The sequence below is a fragment of the Rhipicephalus microplus genome, chromosome X (genome assembly GCF_043290135.1).
Source record: "Rhipicephalus microplus isolate Deutch F79 chromosome X, USDA_Rmic, whole genome shotgun sequence".
Classification (NCBI taxonomy): domain Eukaryota; kingdom Metazoa; phylum Arthropoda; class Arachnida; order Ixodida; family Ixodidae; genus Rhipicephalus; species Rhipicephalus microplus.
Genome location: NC_134710.1, coordinates 310,879,120 through 310,893,373, shown reverse-complemented (window position 1 = coordinate 310,893,373; position 14,254 = coordinate 310,879,120). Strand labels below are relative to the sequence as shown.

At 45.7% G+C, this 14,254-nt stretch overlaps 1 protein-coding gene across 1 annotated transcript in view; it reads left to right on the top strand.

The window, feature by feature from the left end:
- LOC119161315 (high-affinity choline transporter 1) overlaps positions 1-8,552 on the top strand; it is a 137,337-nt gene extending 128,785 nt beyond the window's left edge. The window contains exons 8-9 of the mRNA XM_037413721.2: positions 3,218-3,438; positions 7,719-8,552. Coding sequence (XP_037269618.2) covers positions 3,218-3,438; positions 7,719-8,198 — 701 coding nt within the window. The 3' untranslated portion in view covers positions 8,199-8,552. The remainder of the gene's footprint in view (positions 1-3,217; positions 3,439-7,718) is intronic.
- Positions 8,553-14,254: the final 5,702 nt, after the last annotated feature.

The window sequence follows — 14,254 nt, the reverse complement described above, 5'->3', positions numbered from 1 at the left end:
TCCCGTTTCTAGGCGTCGTCCAGGCATCAGAAATCGCTGAACAACAACAAAATGACCCCGATTTGCTGCCGCTTATACAGCGTCTCCAAGGACTCAACGTTAAAGTCCCGCGCACTTTATCCAGAGGGCTCCCTTCGTTCTGTCTTCGGGAAGGGGTCCTTTACAAGAGGAACTTCAAGCCTCATGGTGACAAGTTTTTACTCGTTGTACCTGCACCTTTACGAAACGAGATTCTGCACGCATGTCACGATGAGCCAACATCTGGGCACATGGGTGTCAGCCATACATTCGCCAGAATTCACCTAAAATACTACTGGCCAAAACTGTTATCATCAGTTCAGCGCTATGTGAAAACTTGCCGTGAGTGTCAAAGACGCAAAACTCCATCCGTGAAACCTGCAGGCCTCCTCCAGCCAATAGAACCACCGCATGCCCCATTCCAACAAGTTGGTATGGATCTCCTAGGCCCGTTTTCGACATCGACTGCACACAAGAAGTGGATAGTCGTAGCCACAGACTATCTCACTCGCTATGCTGAGACTGACTCGCTGTACACTGCAACATCTCTTGAAGTTGCCAAGTTCTTCATCAACAACATAGTCCTCAGACATGGTGCACCCAGCGTGGTAATTACAGATCGTGGCCCAGCTTTTACTGCAGACCTAATGAAATGTCTGATGCGAATGACCCACACAGACCAGAGAAGAACTACAGCATACCATCCTCAAACAAATGGCCTAACGGAGCGCTTGAACAGAACTCTGACTGATATGCTTTCAATGTATATCGACGTCGAACATAAACTGTGGGATGAAATATTGCCCTACATCACGTTCGCATATAATACAGCCGTTCAAGAAACAACGCGAGTGACACCATTTGAACTTGTATTCGGCCGAAGAGTCACCACTCCACTGGATGCCATGTTACCACTGAATGATGAAAGCAGCAATCCACCTGGCCTAGACGACTTCCTGCAAAGAGCTGAGGAAGCACGACAGATGGCGAGATACAGAATACGCCGCCAACAACGTATCGACTCCTATCGGTACAATCAGCGTCGTACCGAAGCGCATTTTCAACCAGGTGACAAAGTATGGATATGGACCCCAGTGCGTCGCCGCGGACTTTCTGAAAAACTTTTTAGCCACTACTTCGGGCCTTACGAAGTACTCCATCGTGTAAGCGATGTAGCTTACCAAGTCAGATCCGCTATACACGGGAGCTCAAAACGCCGCAACCCTACAGAGGTTGTACATGTAGTCCGGATGAAGCCGTACTATGAGAGATCACCGGAAGACCAGTGACGCCTACGCCTACCACGAATCTATTCATTGCCTGACGCATCGGGACGATGCGTGTGAGGAGGGGGATTATGCCACGACATAGTGACTGCATTCAAATAACGCGCCCATCACCACGCGCACAGAGACATACATGGGCGCCGTCTAGTGTTGCGCAGAGACGATGATGATAGCACGAGAACCCAGCTGGCCCCTGCTGATGTGTGCCACGCGCTTGGGACTCTTCTTGAAGAAGTAGAAGAGGAAGACATCTTGCCGTTCTGCTGTAACGTGCTACGACCATAGTCCCTTTGAGTTGTGGGCACAGGTTCGCCCTTTAATAAATACGTTTTGTTATACCCCGAGTCCTTCAACATCGTTACAATATATTTTGATTAAAAGACGGGCCTCGTCACTGGTGAATATATTGTGGTGAAAATATGGCTGCATTGGTTTTCAATGTTCAGGCAAGAAGCGCGACAATTACGACAAGGCATACGAGATCTACGCTAAGGACGCGCCCCTGCCAACAAATACAACGCAACTGCATTAGCTTGCGCCAACAATTTATCTTGCCTCAGTCAACAATCTCACCCCTGTGCTTCAACAAAGCTTGGCAAACTTTCGCGTTCACATACAGTCCTGACTCCTTAAAGAGAGATGCCAGTTGGCATGTACATACACGAGGCGTGACGGTGAAGACAAACGGCGACGCTGATGGCAAAAAAACGGTTGAGAGGGTCCATATAATTGCTATAAAAATAGAAACTTATGATACAGTTACTTTGCAGTCGCATTATTCGCATAACATTGATTCCTAAGGTACGGGGAATCTGCCGAATTTTCATGTAGGCCCAGCAGAAGTTTTGTTTAATGTTCCTGACTTTGTCGAGCTGCTTGCGCAGCCTGTCTTACAAGCATCGTTCTGTTCGACCCACGTATTTTCTATTACACTACAGATATATTTCATACACCACCCCTACATTACATGCGATAGTACCTGTTTACTCGTGGTTTCCTATGCCAACTGGTGCTTTGCAGAGACAAATGTTGGTCAAGCCTGTAGAAAGCTTCGAAGAGCTGAGAAATTAACCTTGCACGTTGTGAGACCTTCAAGGGTCCCTGAAACACTTTTTCTAGTAACCATGGAATTATTTCATTGAAAGAGCTTATTGCCTCACAGGTTAAACGCTGCAAAAAATTTGAGATCCCGTCTAGTGCGAGTGGAGTTACAAAGGTTTATCTCATGCTGCAATCGCATTCTCTCTTCTGTCGTCCCGACGAAAGTGTTAAAAGCTAAGCGTTAAAAGGGGTGGCAAAAGGGATGGAAGGAGGGATGGCAAGGCCACGGAAAAACATCACGCGTTCCTCGTGACCTTGAGCACTTTTTTTTTCTTCCAATACGAGGCTTTTTCAGTGTGATCGCGCGCGCACACGTGGACAATTAACGGCCTCCCGTGGCGATCTCTGTAACGAGTGAGCGCGCTATACTCAAATCAGCCAATGGCTGATAGCTGGTCTTACTACGTGTGATTTTTTGGGCATATTGCGTGGTTTATCGAGAAAAAAGAAAGCAATTTTTAGCTGACTTTGATAATTCATTGTGAATTCCAGGCCACATGCTGCGCTATAATATTTGGCTCGCGTGTTCTGGGGAGCCCCTACTACCGATTGGCAGCGTTTTCTGACCATGGTCAAAAAGTGTTGCAGGGCCCCTTTCTGTTTTTTGTGTGTTTGTGTGCGAAACAATGTGCACCTAAAACATCGCAAGTAACTTTTTTGTTTTTCGAGGCTATGCTTTATTAATTTGGTGGTCAACAGGCGACTTCTTCAGTTTTATTTCCTGCTACAGGAACAATCTGTCGTCACCGCGCTTTCACGCAGACACTATGAACGAGGCCTGATTTGCATTTCTTGTGCGCTGTTCTGTACAGGGTGGAACGAGACGACGTTCCCAAGCGGTGAAGATCCGACGGACGACGAACACGCGCCCATGATGCTGTCCCTGGCGCTGCAGTACCTCACCCCAACTGCGGTCTCGTGTTTGGGACTGGGTGTGGTGGCGGCAGCCATCATGTCTTCTGCCGACTCGTGCCTGCTCAGCTGCGGTTCCATTGCTGCCAGGAATATATACGTACCTCTAATTAGGCCACAGGCATGTTTTGCTCACAATCGTGCGCATTCTGTGAAGCCTTGACGTTTGGTCGATTGGCTCTGACGTATTGTGGTGGAACTTACTTAGTGCTATACTCCAGCTCAAGCACTAACTCCGGAATCAAATCAGCGCTCTGTCACTCTACTTGCGCCCCACGCATTTCTCTTATTTTTCCACTTAAGTACATGCACGTTGTGAACATGATCAGAATGCACTTTCATGTGTGGGATACAAGCATACACGTGAAACACGTAAAAGATTTGCCTAAGGTCACAGTAGTGCATGCACTAGCGTTTGTTTTGCTGGTCCGACGTTGTTTTGTTTATTTTTGTTCACTTTTGTAATAAGCTACTTTGACAATCGTTTTCCTTCTTTTCTTCCACCCCTTTTTGTTTTTAATCTTCAAGCCCGCTGCGGTAGTGTGGCGGTTACGGTGCTCGGCTCTTGACCCGAAGGTCGCGGGTTCGGTTCAACCACAGCCGTGGCGGTGGCATTTCGATGGAGGTGAAGTTCTAGAGGTTGTGAGATGTGCCTTGTCAGTGCAAGTGAAAGAACACCAGGCAGTCAAAATTTCCGCAGCCCTCCACTAAGGCATCCCCCCTAATCATATCATGGTTTCTGTACGTCCAATCTGAGACATTATTATATCATTTTTTTTAAACCAGCCGTAATCTTGATGCCCTCCTTTTTGGAAATGTTCCTTATTTATTTATCTACTTATTTATTTATTTATTTTGTTGTATTTGTTACATCGAGAGTAGACATTATTTGGGGAGGGGCAGGACATTTAGAGGACGATCAGAACGTTATCAAATACGAAGCATTTCTTTGCATACTGCAAACACTCTTGGCATCTATCTATCTATCTATCTATCTATCTATCTATTTATCTATCTATCTATCTATCTATCTATTTATCTATCTATCTATCTATGTATCGACTTACGACTTGGTGCTCTCGTGATCACCCCGCTTGAATTGGCGTCAATCAAAATTAGTATGGGAAGGTAAGACAGTTTGGCTAATATGACGCGCTAGTGAACGCTTGAATAGTGTCACAATCCCGTCGCGTACGTCGTCAAACACTTCCAGTTAAGCAGTAAAAATGCCCGCAGGCGGGTATGTGCCACTGGTATGCGGGTATGTGACAGCGATGATTTAAGCTTAGCATCTACCCAGGAACAGCAAGAACGCACATGGGTAATTTCAACGTTCGGAAAAATTGGACATCGCCAGCCACGCCAGGTTCGGAAGTACCTCTCGAATAGACCGTAATGTTTGTGAAACGTTAACTGTGGTTGCAGTGCTGGGCTATCTCATTTTAAGACATATCGTATTTACTGCTATCATACAGCCGTCACATCGGGCTAACGTCAATGGTAGTTAGGAAACATTCGCTGTAATTGATTTATATAGCAGTGTCCAGAGCATTCTTCTTGGCGAGCACTAGCGCTTCATATCAATTTATTGCTTCTGGTGTTGCTAATACTCATGCGCCTATTAACATCGTTGCGTAAGTGCAAACAACTGGTTATGTAAGCATCTGCAACTATTCAACATATTTTATGCGCGCATTATTTGTACAAATATTTAGCACCATTTCATGACGTGTCCCTCAATAAAAAAAACTTACAACACGGTCATCTTCTTTCCGCATGCTTTGCATAACCTCAATTCCCAAGGTATACGTGGGATCTGCTGAATTTGTTATACGTAACACGATTAAGGGGCTTGTTCAACGGCTCACAGCGGTTTTGTCGACATTGAAAAACTGCCATTCATCTAGTACATCATGCCTTTACCTTAGAAAGACCATATCAAACAGTGTTAATATGGAGTTGGGTAACTCCATCTTGCTACAAAACATGATCGTCGGCAAGACGGCGGATATTGCGAGGCTGTTATTTTACGCACTCTATCAAACCGCCGAACCCATTCAAGACTCCTAGAGCATTGATACAGGCATGACAACTTAAGTATTAAGTGTGGCTGTGAGAGCCCTTATCGAAGGCCACCTCGAAGTTAGAAAAAAGGAATGTCAAGGGGAATTTCTAAGTCGTCAGAATAATACCATGAAAGAGTGAAATAGTGTGAGCTCACGTCGTATGAACAGTTTTTCTGCAAGCCATTCTGATTGACAAAATATAGCAATTGGCAGAGAGCCCCTGACGTTTCAACATATATGTTTGTTTTTATATATGCTGTGTAACTTTAGAACATATACTTGTCACGGGGATGAATTAGTAACTGTGTGAATACGGATGAGCAAATTTCAACGATCCGCTTCATATCATGATTGATTTGAGAGAAGCAGCACACGTAAGGCTAACATCTTAAACACTGTATGGTTTTAACGCGACATCATTGAAGAGCTTGTTTCGCAGAAATTCTTGTTTCGGCATCAGCAGTTGTGAGCACAAAATAAGCCTTGTCAGTAAGCGAAAACTTCATATAGGAGCAAATAAATAAATAAATAATAAAAGTCTTTCGTTTGAGTTGGAAACAAACTCACACCTTCTTCTTGGCAAGCAGGCGTTCTATCACAGACCAACGCTAGTCCTTGGAGACTGTTTCAAAAAAAAAATAACCATATACTAATGACGTCTAGGGTGAGGAGTCTTTAAAGTGTGCGTGGAAGAAGTGGAGAATCGGGACAGACGTCGGAACATGTAAATTGTGCTGCGAGTTCGTGTTTTAGCTGATCACTCATTACAAGCACTCATGCATTAATAATCACAACTATCACCAACACCATCAACAAAGTGTTCATGTTGCCTAACGAACATGTGGTGGGTACTGTGCGGCCACTTAGCCAGTTTGCAAAAAAAAAAAGAATTGTGGCGCAGTATGCTCTTCGCAACTGTACAAGTGCATGGTAGGCATTCTTGAATTGCTTGAAACGTCTAATGTTGCGCGCACGAGGTTTCTTTTCCTTGCGACATGGTAGGGGTCTCTAAAGAGAAGGGAAGCATGGCTAGATTTGAGAAGGTGATGTGAATGGGGCTCGACTACGCGATAGTGTTCTATTCTTGAAGGCGATTCTCAAGCTTCTTCCAGGTTGTTTTCAAGAAATCAACTGTTATGCGCGAAATGTTTTTTTTTTCGTGGCTTCAAATGTCATATGTCGACAGAAGCTATAATCAAAAATGCCGATAATGATGATGATATGTGGAGTTCAACATCCCAAAACCACCATATGATTATGAGAGACGCTGTAGTGGAGGGCTCCGGAAATTTCGACCACCTGGGGTTCTTTAACGTGCACCCAAATCTGAGCACACAGGCCTACAACATTTCCGCCTCCATCGGAAATGCAGCCGCCGCAGCCGGCATTCGAACCCGCGCCCTGCGGGTCAGCAGCCGAGTACCTTAGCCACTAGACCACCACGGCGGGGCATCAGAAATGCCGAGGAAAGCACTGTCGCTGTAGCGAGCTTCACCTCATAATTACTCCTACTGAAGAGAAGTCAGCCACAACGAATGCTCACAACTAAAACAGCACGCCCGCAAGCAATCACCACCGCTTAGACTCATCAAGTTCAACGACTACAAAATGTGCCAGTTGGCACAGGCTACGTTATCCCGAAAATAGCAGACTAGGTTAGTTTTATATACTTTATGTACTCTAGCGAATCGGCGCAGGGCAACTAACGTACTTTATGCACGGACCGATACGCAGAGTACGGATTACTTGGGCTAGTTTTTAGAAGGAATGATTGGAATCGTAGGACTGGGGTGAAGAGGACCGAAAAGCAGACACAGACCAGCACCTTCCGAGAAGGACAGTGTCCTTTTTTTGTTTTTCCTATGTATATTATTTATGAGATCTTGGCGCTTTTGGATAGCACTGGCTACTTCTTTTAACAAATGTTAGGCAGGGGTGGCGCCAGTGGGTGGTATGGGATGATTGGCGGTCCCCCATTGTTTCCGCTTGCTACCTCCCATCCCTTTGCCCTCTCAAGAGCGAGAATAGTCAAAACAATACAGAGTAGAAAATCCTGGGGCTGCCCCTGGTGATTGGATATGGGAAAAACTTGCCAGCCAAAAAAAGAAATCATAAAGAAAAGCTATGGAGATTTTGTATCAGTTCATTCACGTAACGAAAAATAACGCGAAGTATAGTCCCTTCATATAACACTACAGTTCACATAAATAACTGCTCGCCCCACTCCAGCGCTATATGGCACCACTAAATACTCTTCGTGACATATCCGTGACAGAGCATGCTCTTAGCTTTTGACAACTCGCCTGACTGAGCTGCGTGTAATCTTTTCGGGCAGGCCTCGGACACCGAGGTGGTGTGGGTCCTGCGGCTGTGCGTGGTCGCCGTGGCCGCCGCATCGGCCGTCATGGCCATCGTGGTACGATCGGTGTATGACCTGTGGGCGCTGAGTGCTGACCTGGTGTACGTGGTTCTGCTGCCCCAACTTCTCGCCGCCGTGTTCTTGGGCCGGCGGTGGTGTAACGTGGTTGGATCGGTGACCGCCTTCTCCCTGGGCCTGGTGCTGCGTGTGCTGGGCGGAGAGCCTGTGCTAGGCATCCCGGCCATCATGCACTACCCTCTCTACGACGGAAGCCGGCAGCTGTTCCCTTTCAAGACGGTCACTATGCTCTTGTCCGGCATCACGCTACTCGCTGTGTCCCGAGTGACCGATTGGGTCACCGGATCCAAGCCCGCCGCTCGCCTCGAGACCCCGCCTTCACTGGCGTGCGAAGTGCCTAAACGCCCGCCGCTCACTTCTAACGACTTGTGGAAATAGCATAGCCATTTACTGTGGCGCATAGCCAGTTCAACATTCCTTCATTTCGTACTGACACTACCATAAACAGTACCACAGGCTTTTAGTGCTGAAAATTGACAAACTCCAGCAAAACGCGCGTTGCTTTCTACACTGGTGCCGCATATCTGACGATCCTTGCCTCTTGGAATTCCCGGAGAGGAAGGCGCTGGACGTCGTACCAAGAAAAACAGTAGCTGTTTACTGTGTCTTCTTCACACTGACACACGTCGCTTGTAATTGCGATGGGCACATCTTCAAGTACATGCATTCATTGATTGCTCTACTTTTATTATGTTTGTGTTTTCTGAGCCAAACAAAAGTGCGTGTAATTGGTGTGGTTGCCCTTGCTTTCTTCGCAGTCCCTCTCGGTGTACTGTGCACTGGTGAATAACTTCCCGCGTTGCCATATAGTAAGCGTTATGAACTGTTGTGTGGTTGCATCCAGCGCTTTGACGGATGCCCTTCTGGTCGGGGACAATCGCATATCCATCTTTCAGGAAGAGAGTTTTGTGAGAAACTCTATGACGGACGGACGGACGGATGAATGGATGGATGGATGGATGGATGGATGGATGGATGGATGGATGGATGGATGGATGGATGGATGGATGGATGGATGGATGGATGGACGGACGCACGGATGGATGGATGGATGGATGGATGGATGGATGGATGGATGGATGGATGGATGGATGGATGGATGGATGGATGGATGGATGGATGGATGGATGGATGGATGTATGTATGTTCCCGGCTGTGCCCTTTAGATTGGGCGGCGGCTCACGCCACCTATCCATAAATATATGTACTATCAATATAGCACATTAATCCGCTAGGGATGGATGGATGTGGTTGTGCCCTTTAGATCGGGTGGTGGCTTACACCACTTAGCCATAAAGTACTATCATTGTGTGTTTAAAGATTGAATTTCACTCGTGCCCCGATTGTAGCCACGAATCAGTTAGCCTCCTCCTGGTTATTTTGTTTAAAGTCTATTTTGCCTTCACTGTCCCTAAACCCGAATGCTTTGAAAAATTCGGTGTCATTATCTTCGACTATAGGGCGGAGCCCTTTACAGAACATTACCAAGTGTTCAGCCGTTTCCTCCTTCTCTCCACACGCACTACATACCGTGTCTGTGCCTTCGTAGTTTGCTTGCTATGTCTTGATCTACAATACTCCCGTTCTAGCCTCGAAGAGCAGAGAACTAGCCCGAGAATTATCGTAGATATTTTATTTCCTGCTTAAAAGTTCAGTAGCTCTCCAGTGATGATTTCGAAAGCATTGCCATCTTCCACGTGTCCCTCTCTGTTTCCTTCACCTTCTTCGTAACCGATGTTTCCTTGTGGCTTGGTGTTCTGCTGTTGTCTAAATACTTGCTCGGCAGTTTTCGAGTTCGCTTCCTCCATTCAGTATCAACATTCTTCATGTACTCAATGCTCTTCTCACATTTTTCTCAAGCGCTCCTCTAATTCCGCCTTGCTGCTATCTTGCCTGTACTCAAATGATGTCCATCCCATGTCACCCTGTACCCCCTAATTTGGGGTATTCCCGTGTGCTCCCAAAGCTAGTCTACCTATGCCACGTTGTTTAGTTTCCAATCTTGCTTGAACTTTTGATTTCATGCACAAGACCGCGTTGCCGAACTCCTAACCCAGGACCATGACATTTTTTTTTCAAATCCCTCTCACAACGTCATATCTTTTGTAGTTCCACAGTGCCGTATTTTTCATTACAGCTGCATTCCTGGTGCCCTTAGTCATTACGTATTTTTTGTGCTCCCTCAAATACTAATCCCGTTATTTATCCATACGCCTAAATAATTGTATTTATCCACTAATTCTAGCGTGACTTCCTGTATCTGTTGCTCACTGCCTTTGTTATTATTAAAAATCATCATTGCCGATCTTTCCCTGCTCAACTTAAAATTTAACCCATCTCCCTCATTACCATAGATGTCTAACAATTCCTGTAGATCTTCCTTGTTGTCGGCTATTAATACTATATCATCTGCATACATCCATCCTTGTAATGTCTGTTCAATGTGTTTTCTTTGCCTGGCAAAAGAAAGGCTGCAGCGGAGTCGACACCTCTCTAATTTGGCTGCTAGTCTCTGGAGATACAGCATAAATAACAAAGGTGACAAGGGACATCCCTGTCGAAGCCCGCGTTGTATCTCTATTGGTTCAGATACCTGTTCTTCTCATTTATAACCACCTTGTTACTTCTATAGATATCCTTTAAAAGATTAGTGACTCCATCTTCCACATCTAGTGTGTCCAGTATTTCACACAAGTCTTCTTGAATTACACTATCGTAAGCTCCCTCGATATCTAGAAATACCAGCCACAGGGGCCTGTATTCTTTTTCGGCTATTTCAGTGCACTGCATCAATGAAAACAGATTGTCCTCCAATCTCCTTCGTTTACCGAACGCATTTTGTAGTTCTCCGAGAAAGCTCTCATTCTCCACCCATGTCTGTAGTCTTTCCTTTGCTATTTGAATCACCAACCTGTAAACAACTGATGTCACTGTTATAGGACGGTAGTTCTTTATATCAGCTTTGTCCCTCTTTCCTTTCTAGATCATGCTCATCCTGCTTTGTTGCCACCCATTGGGGGCTTCACCATCCAGTATTGCTTTTCTCGCTGCCTCTCTTGGTGTTTGCTTAGAGTTTGGTCCTAGTTTCCTTATTAGCATGATTGGGATGCCGTCAGGGCCTGTTTATGCGCTATTAGGAACCCTTTTCTCTTCCCTTTCCCACTCTCGTTGTCCCAGTGGAGCTACTGGGCTAGTTGGTCCATCCTCATTTGGTACAGTGCATGCAGCGTTTTCTTGGTGTTTATATTTTTCTGTCATCATTGTTTTTATATATTCCATTGCCTCATTCCCTTCTAGTCTGACCCCTTGAACTGTAGTTATAAACCTCTGTTTCATGCTTGTCTTATTACTCAGAGAATTGAGATGGTACCAAAATTTTGTAGTTGCCTTTCTATCCTCTTTTTTTACTTCCGTCATCAGTTGGGCCCTCTTTCTTCTAATCTTGTCACTGATCAAATCGGACGCTTCCCTTCTGTAGCTCAAAAAGTTATTCCGTTTTCTTTTTGACATCATATTCCAGTTCACCCCTCTGTTTAGCATACCTGTGTTCCCTGGAGGCTTCCTGACGTCTTTCTGTGGCTCTCTTATCTTCGTCATCCCACCAGCTCTTGGGTGTGTGTCTGCTTTTCCAGGTTGATTTGACTCGTACATTAGCAAGCTCTAACTCAAACAGTCAAGTTAGATTTGTGTACGAGCACTCTGTTTTGGTATCCTGGTGATTATTTTCTCAATCTCATTATTTACTACTTCTATTTGCCTTTCTGAATAAATATTACCATGTGGTTGCTCATAATATTACCTTTCTCATTTCATTTCTCTTCCAAAACTCAGCTTGATGCGTTTGTGATCACTACCTAAGCTTGTGGACCCATATTCATCTATGTTCATCACACTTAGCCGATCATACATCTTATGTGACAATATGCGTAATCTATCATCGACTCCAGCCTTCCCACCTCCCATGTTATCTGCCCTTCGTATTTCTCGGTGCTGTTACGAATGATTAAATCATGCCTATCACACATATCTATTAGCATTCTGCCTGTCGGGTAAGTATATTCATCCATATCTTCTATGTGCGCATTCATATCTCCTAATATATTTACCTCGCACTCTTCTCCTAGTTCGTCAATGTCGTTTTCTATGCACTTCCCCATTTGTTGGTTTTCCTCTCTGGCTTTTTCTTCTGCCCACAAGTATACGAAACCCAGGAGGGTCATTTGCCCGGCCAGTTTGCCTTTTAGCCATAGATGTTCCTGGCACTCCTTCTCGACCCTTTGCCAGTCTGTTCTTTTATGAATGAATGCCCCAATACCACCCCCCTTTCTGCTGCTTTCTGTTCCATTACAATATTCTCATGCGTGGTCCGGATCGTTAGGTGGTTGTTCCATGTCCCTAAGATGTGTTTCTACAAAACCATATACCATCAGCCTCTCTTCCCTTAGCTGTTCGTCTATCTCTTCCCAGTTCAGCCTATTCCTGCCACCCTGCATATTATTATACCCTACGTCTGAATTGGCTCGGCTCTCGTGGCTACGTCAATTTCTGCCCTGGACTGTACGTGTCTTCGATATATGTACCACTTTGGAATCGTATCTGTCTATACCACGTGTCAAAGAGTCCCCCTTGTTTTTTTTTCTCGTTACTAGCTATCCTGGACCCCGAAGAGCCCGCTTGTCCCCCCAAAAAAAGCTACTGCGCGTCCGGCAAGTCGCCAACCCACCTCATGACCTAGCCTCCCATCGAAGTGAATTCTGTCTCCTTGACCCCCCCCCCCCCATCCCTATGCACCTCTCTGTTTATTTCCACCACCACAAAGCCTTTCTCTCAACTCATCCACCATATCTCTAGGTTTGCGTTGACAACCGCTCTTTGCAGGTGTTGTGATGCACTGGTACCTCAGGTATCGTGCATATTACTACCTGTACCTGGGGAGAACTGGCGCACATGCCGTCGACCCCTTTTGCCAGTGTAGGCACAAGTCCTGCCATATTTTTATTTAAGACATCGTTTAAACTGCCTGCAGTTATCACGAGGGTTCGTCCATCAGCTGTAGTTTTGAGTTTCGCGCTCGCTTGCCTGATGACTGCTTCCTGCTTGCGTCCTGGGAACGTCCCTACTGCAACCCTCTTGTCACCTCTTACCCTCTCTTTGATTGCTTTTGCACATCGATTTCAATTCGAGTCCCAGGCGATTATTACGTGCTGTCACTTTTCAGATGGAGCGTCCTGCACCGACTGATCAGCGCTCCTAGCAGCAAAGGCTGGAAGCTCTCACGTTTTCAGTGGGATGGGGTCATTTTTTCGACAATAAAAAATTGAAGAGGCCGAAATTTCAAAACTTCTTAAAAGGACAAGTACTAGGACCTGTACTGTACTTCACAAATGCAGTATCGTTAACATCGGGACTTCCGATTCTGTTCCCACGACGAAAAAACTTTCGACGGTGGGACCCTATGGAAGCTACCAAAATCACATTTTTTTTTCGGGACAAAAAATGGGGCCGTCTAGACAGACTAGACAGAAACCTTAAATTTCTCAAAAGTCTAAGTAGTTCGAAAACTAAGCTTTCATTTCAGCCCACAATCATGTTTCTGCGGGAGAAAATGAAGTAACAGCTTTGCCGCAAGGGCGAAAAAATGAACGCGATAGCAACAAATTGGAAGGTCACGTGCAGAATGGCAAGCAGATTGAAACGTGCCCCGCGTCTCTCACGCACAAATAACGCATCAAACGTACTCACATGTACAGATGAACGTGAATGAGCGTGTCAGTTGTTACTTCGCTGTGTCTGAAAACCATACTCTTTTCGCAAACGGAGACTGTGCAACTATTGCGGTAACCTTTGAGGATTGTTCTGGAGAAAGCCAAAGGCCAGCCAAGACGAACGACCCTCCCCACTGCGAGATAAGGGCGCGCGAGTGAGCCACCTTCTCTCTGCGAGGCGAAGTACGCGTGGAAGATGAGAGCGTGCGCGCCCGCGTCGTGACGATGTGGCGACGCATGCTCATTGCGTCATCCTGCTGGTAATGCTGAAAACACGATAGTCCCCCCCCCCCAAGATGCCAGTCACCAGTGGTAAGTGGTATATATAGAGAGCTTGCCGTTTGAACGTTGAAAGACGTGTTTATCAGTGGCTAACGACTCATACGTTTGAGAGCCCTCCGTTCGATTCGGCGTGCTGAAGTCTTTTTCTGCTTTATTTTTTTTCCGTTTATATATATATACATATATATTTATATATATATATATATATATATATATATATATAGTGACGGCAACGCCCACGTCGACGCCGGCGGCAAACTCCAGCCTAGAACGTCCATATAGTTGCTATCGCAATAAATTACATTCCAAAGTGAAGTTTTCTACAACTGTTCGACTTCAGTCCTAGGCCACATTACCTTGATAACACCAATCTTACCGCCGCGCACC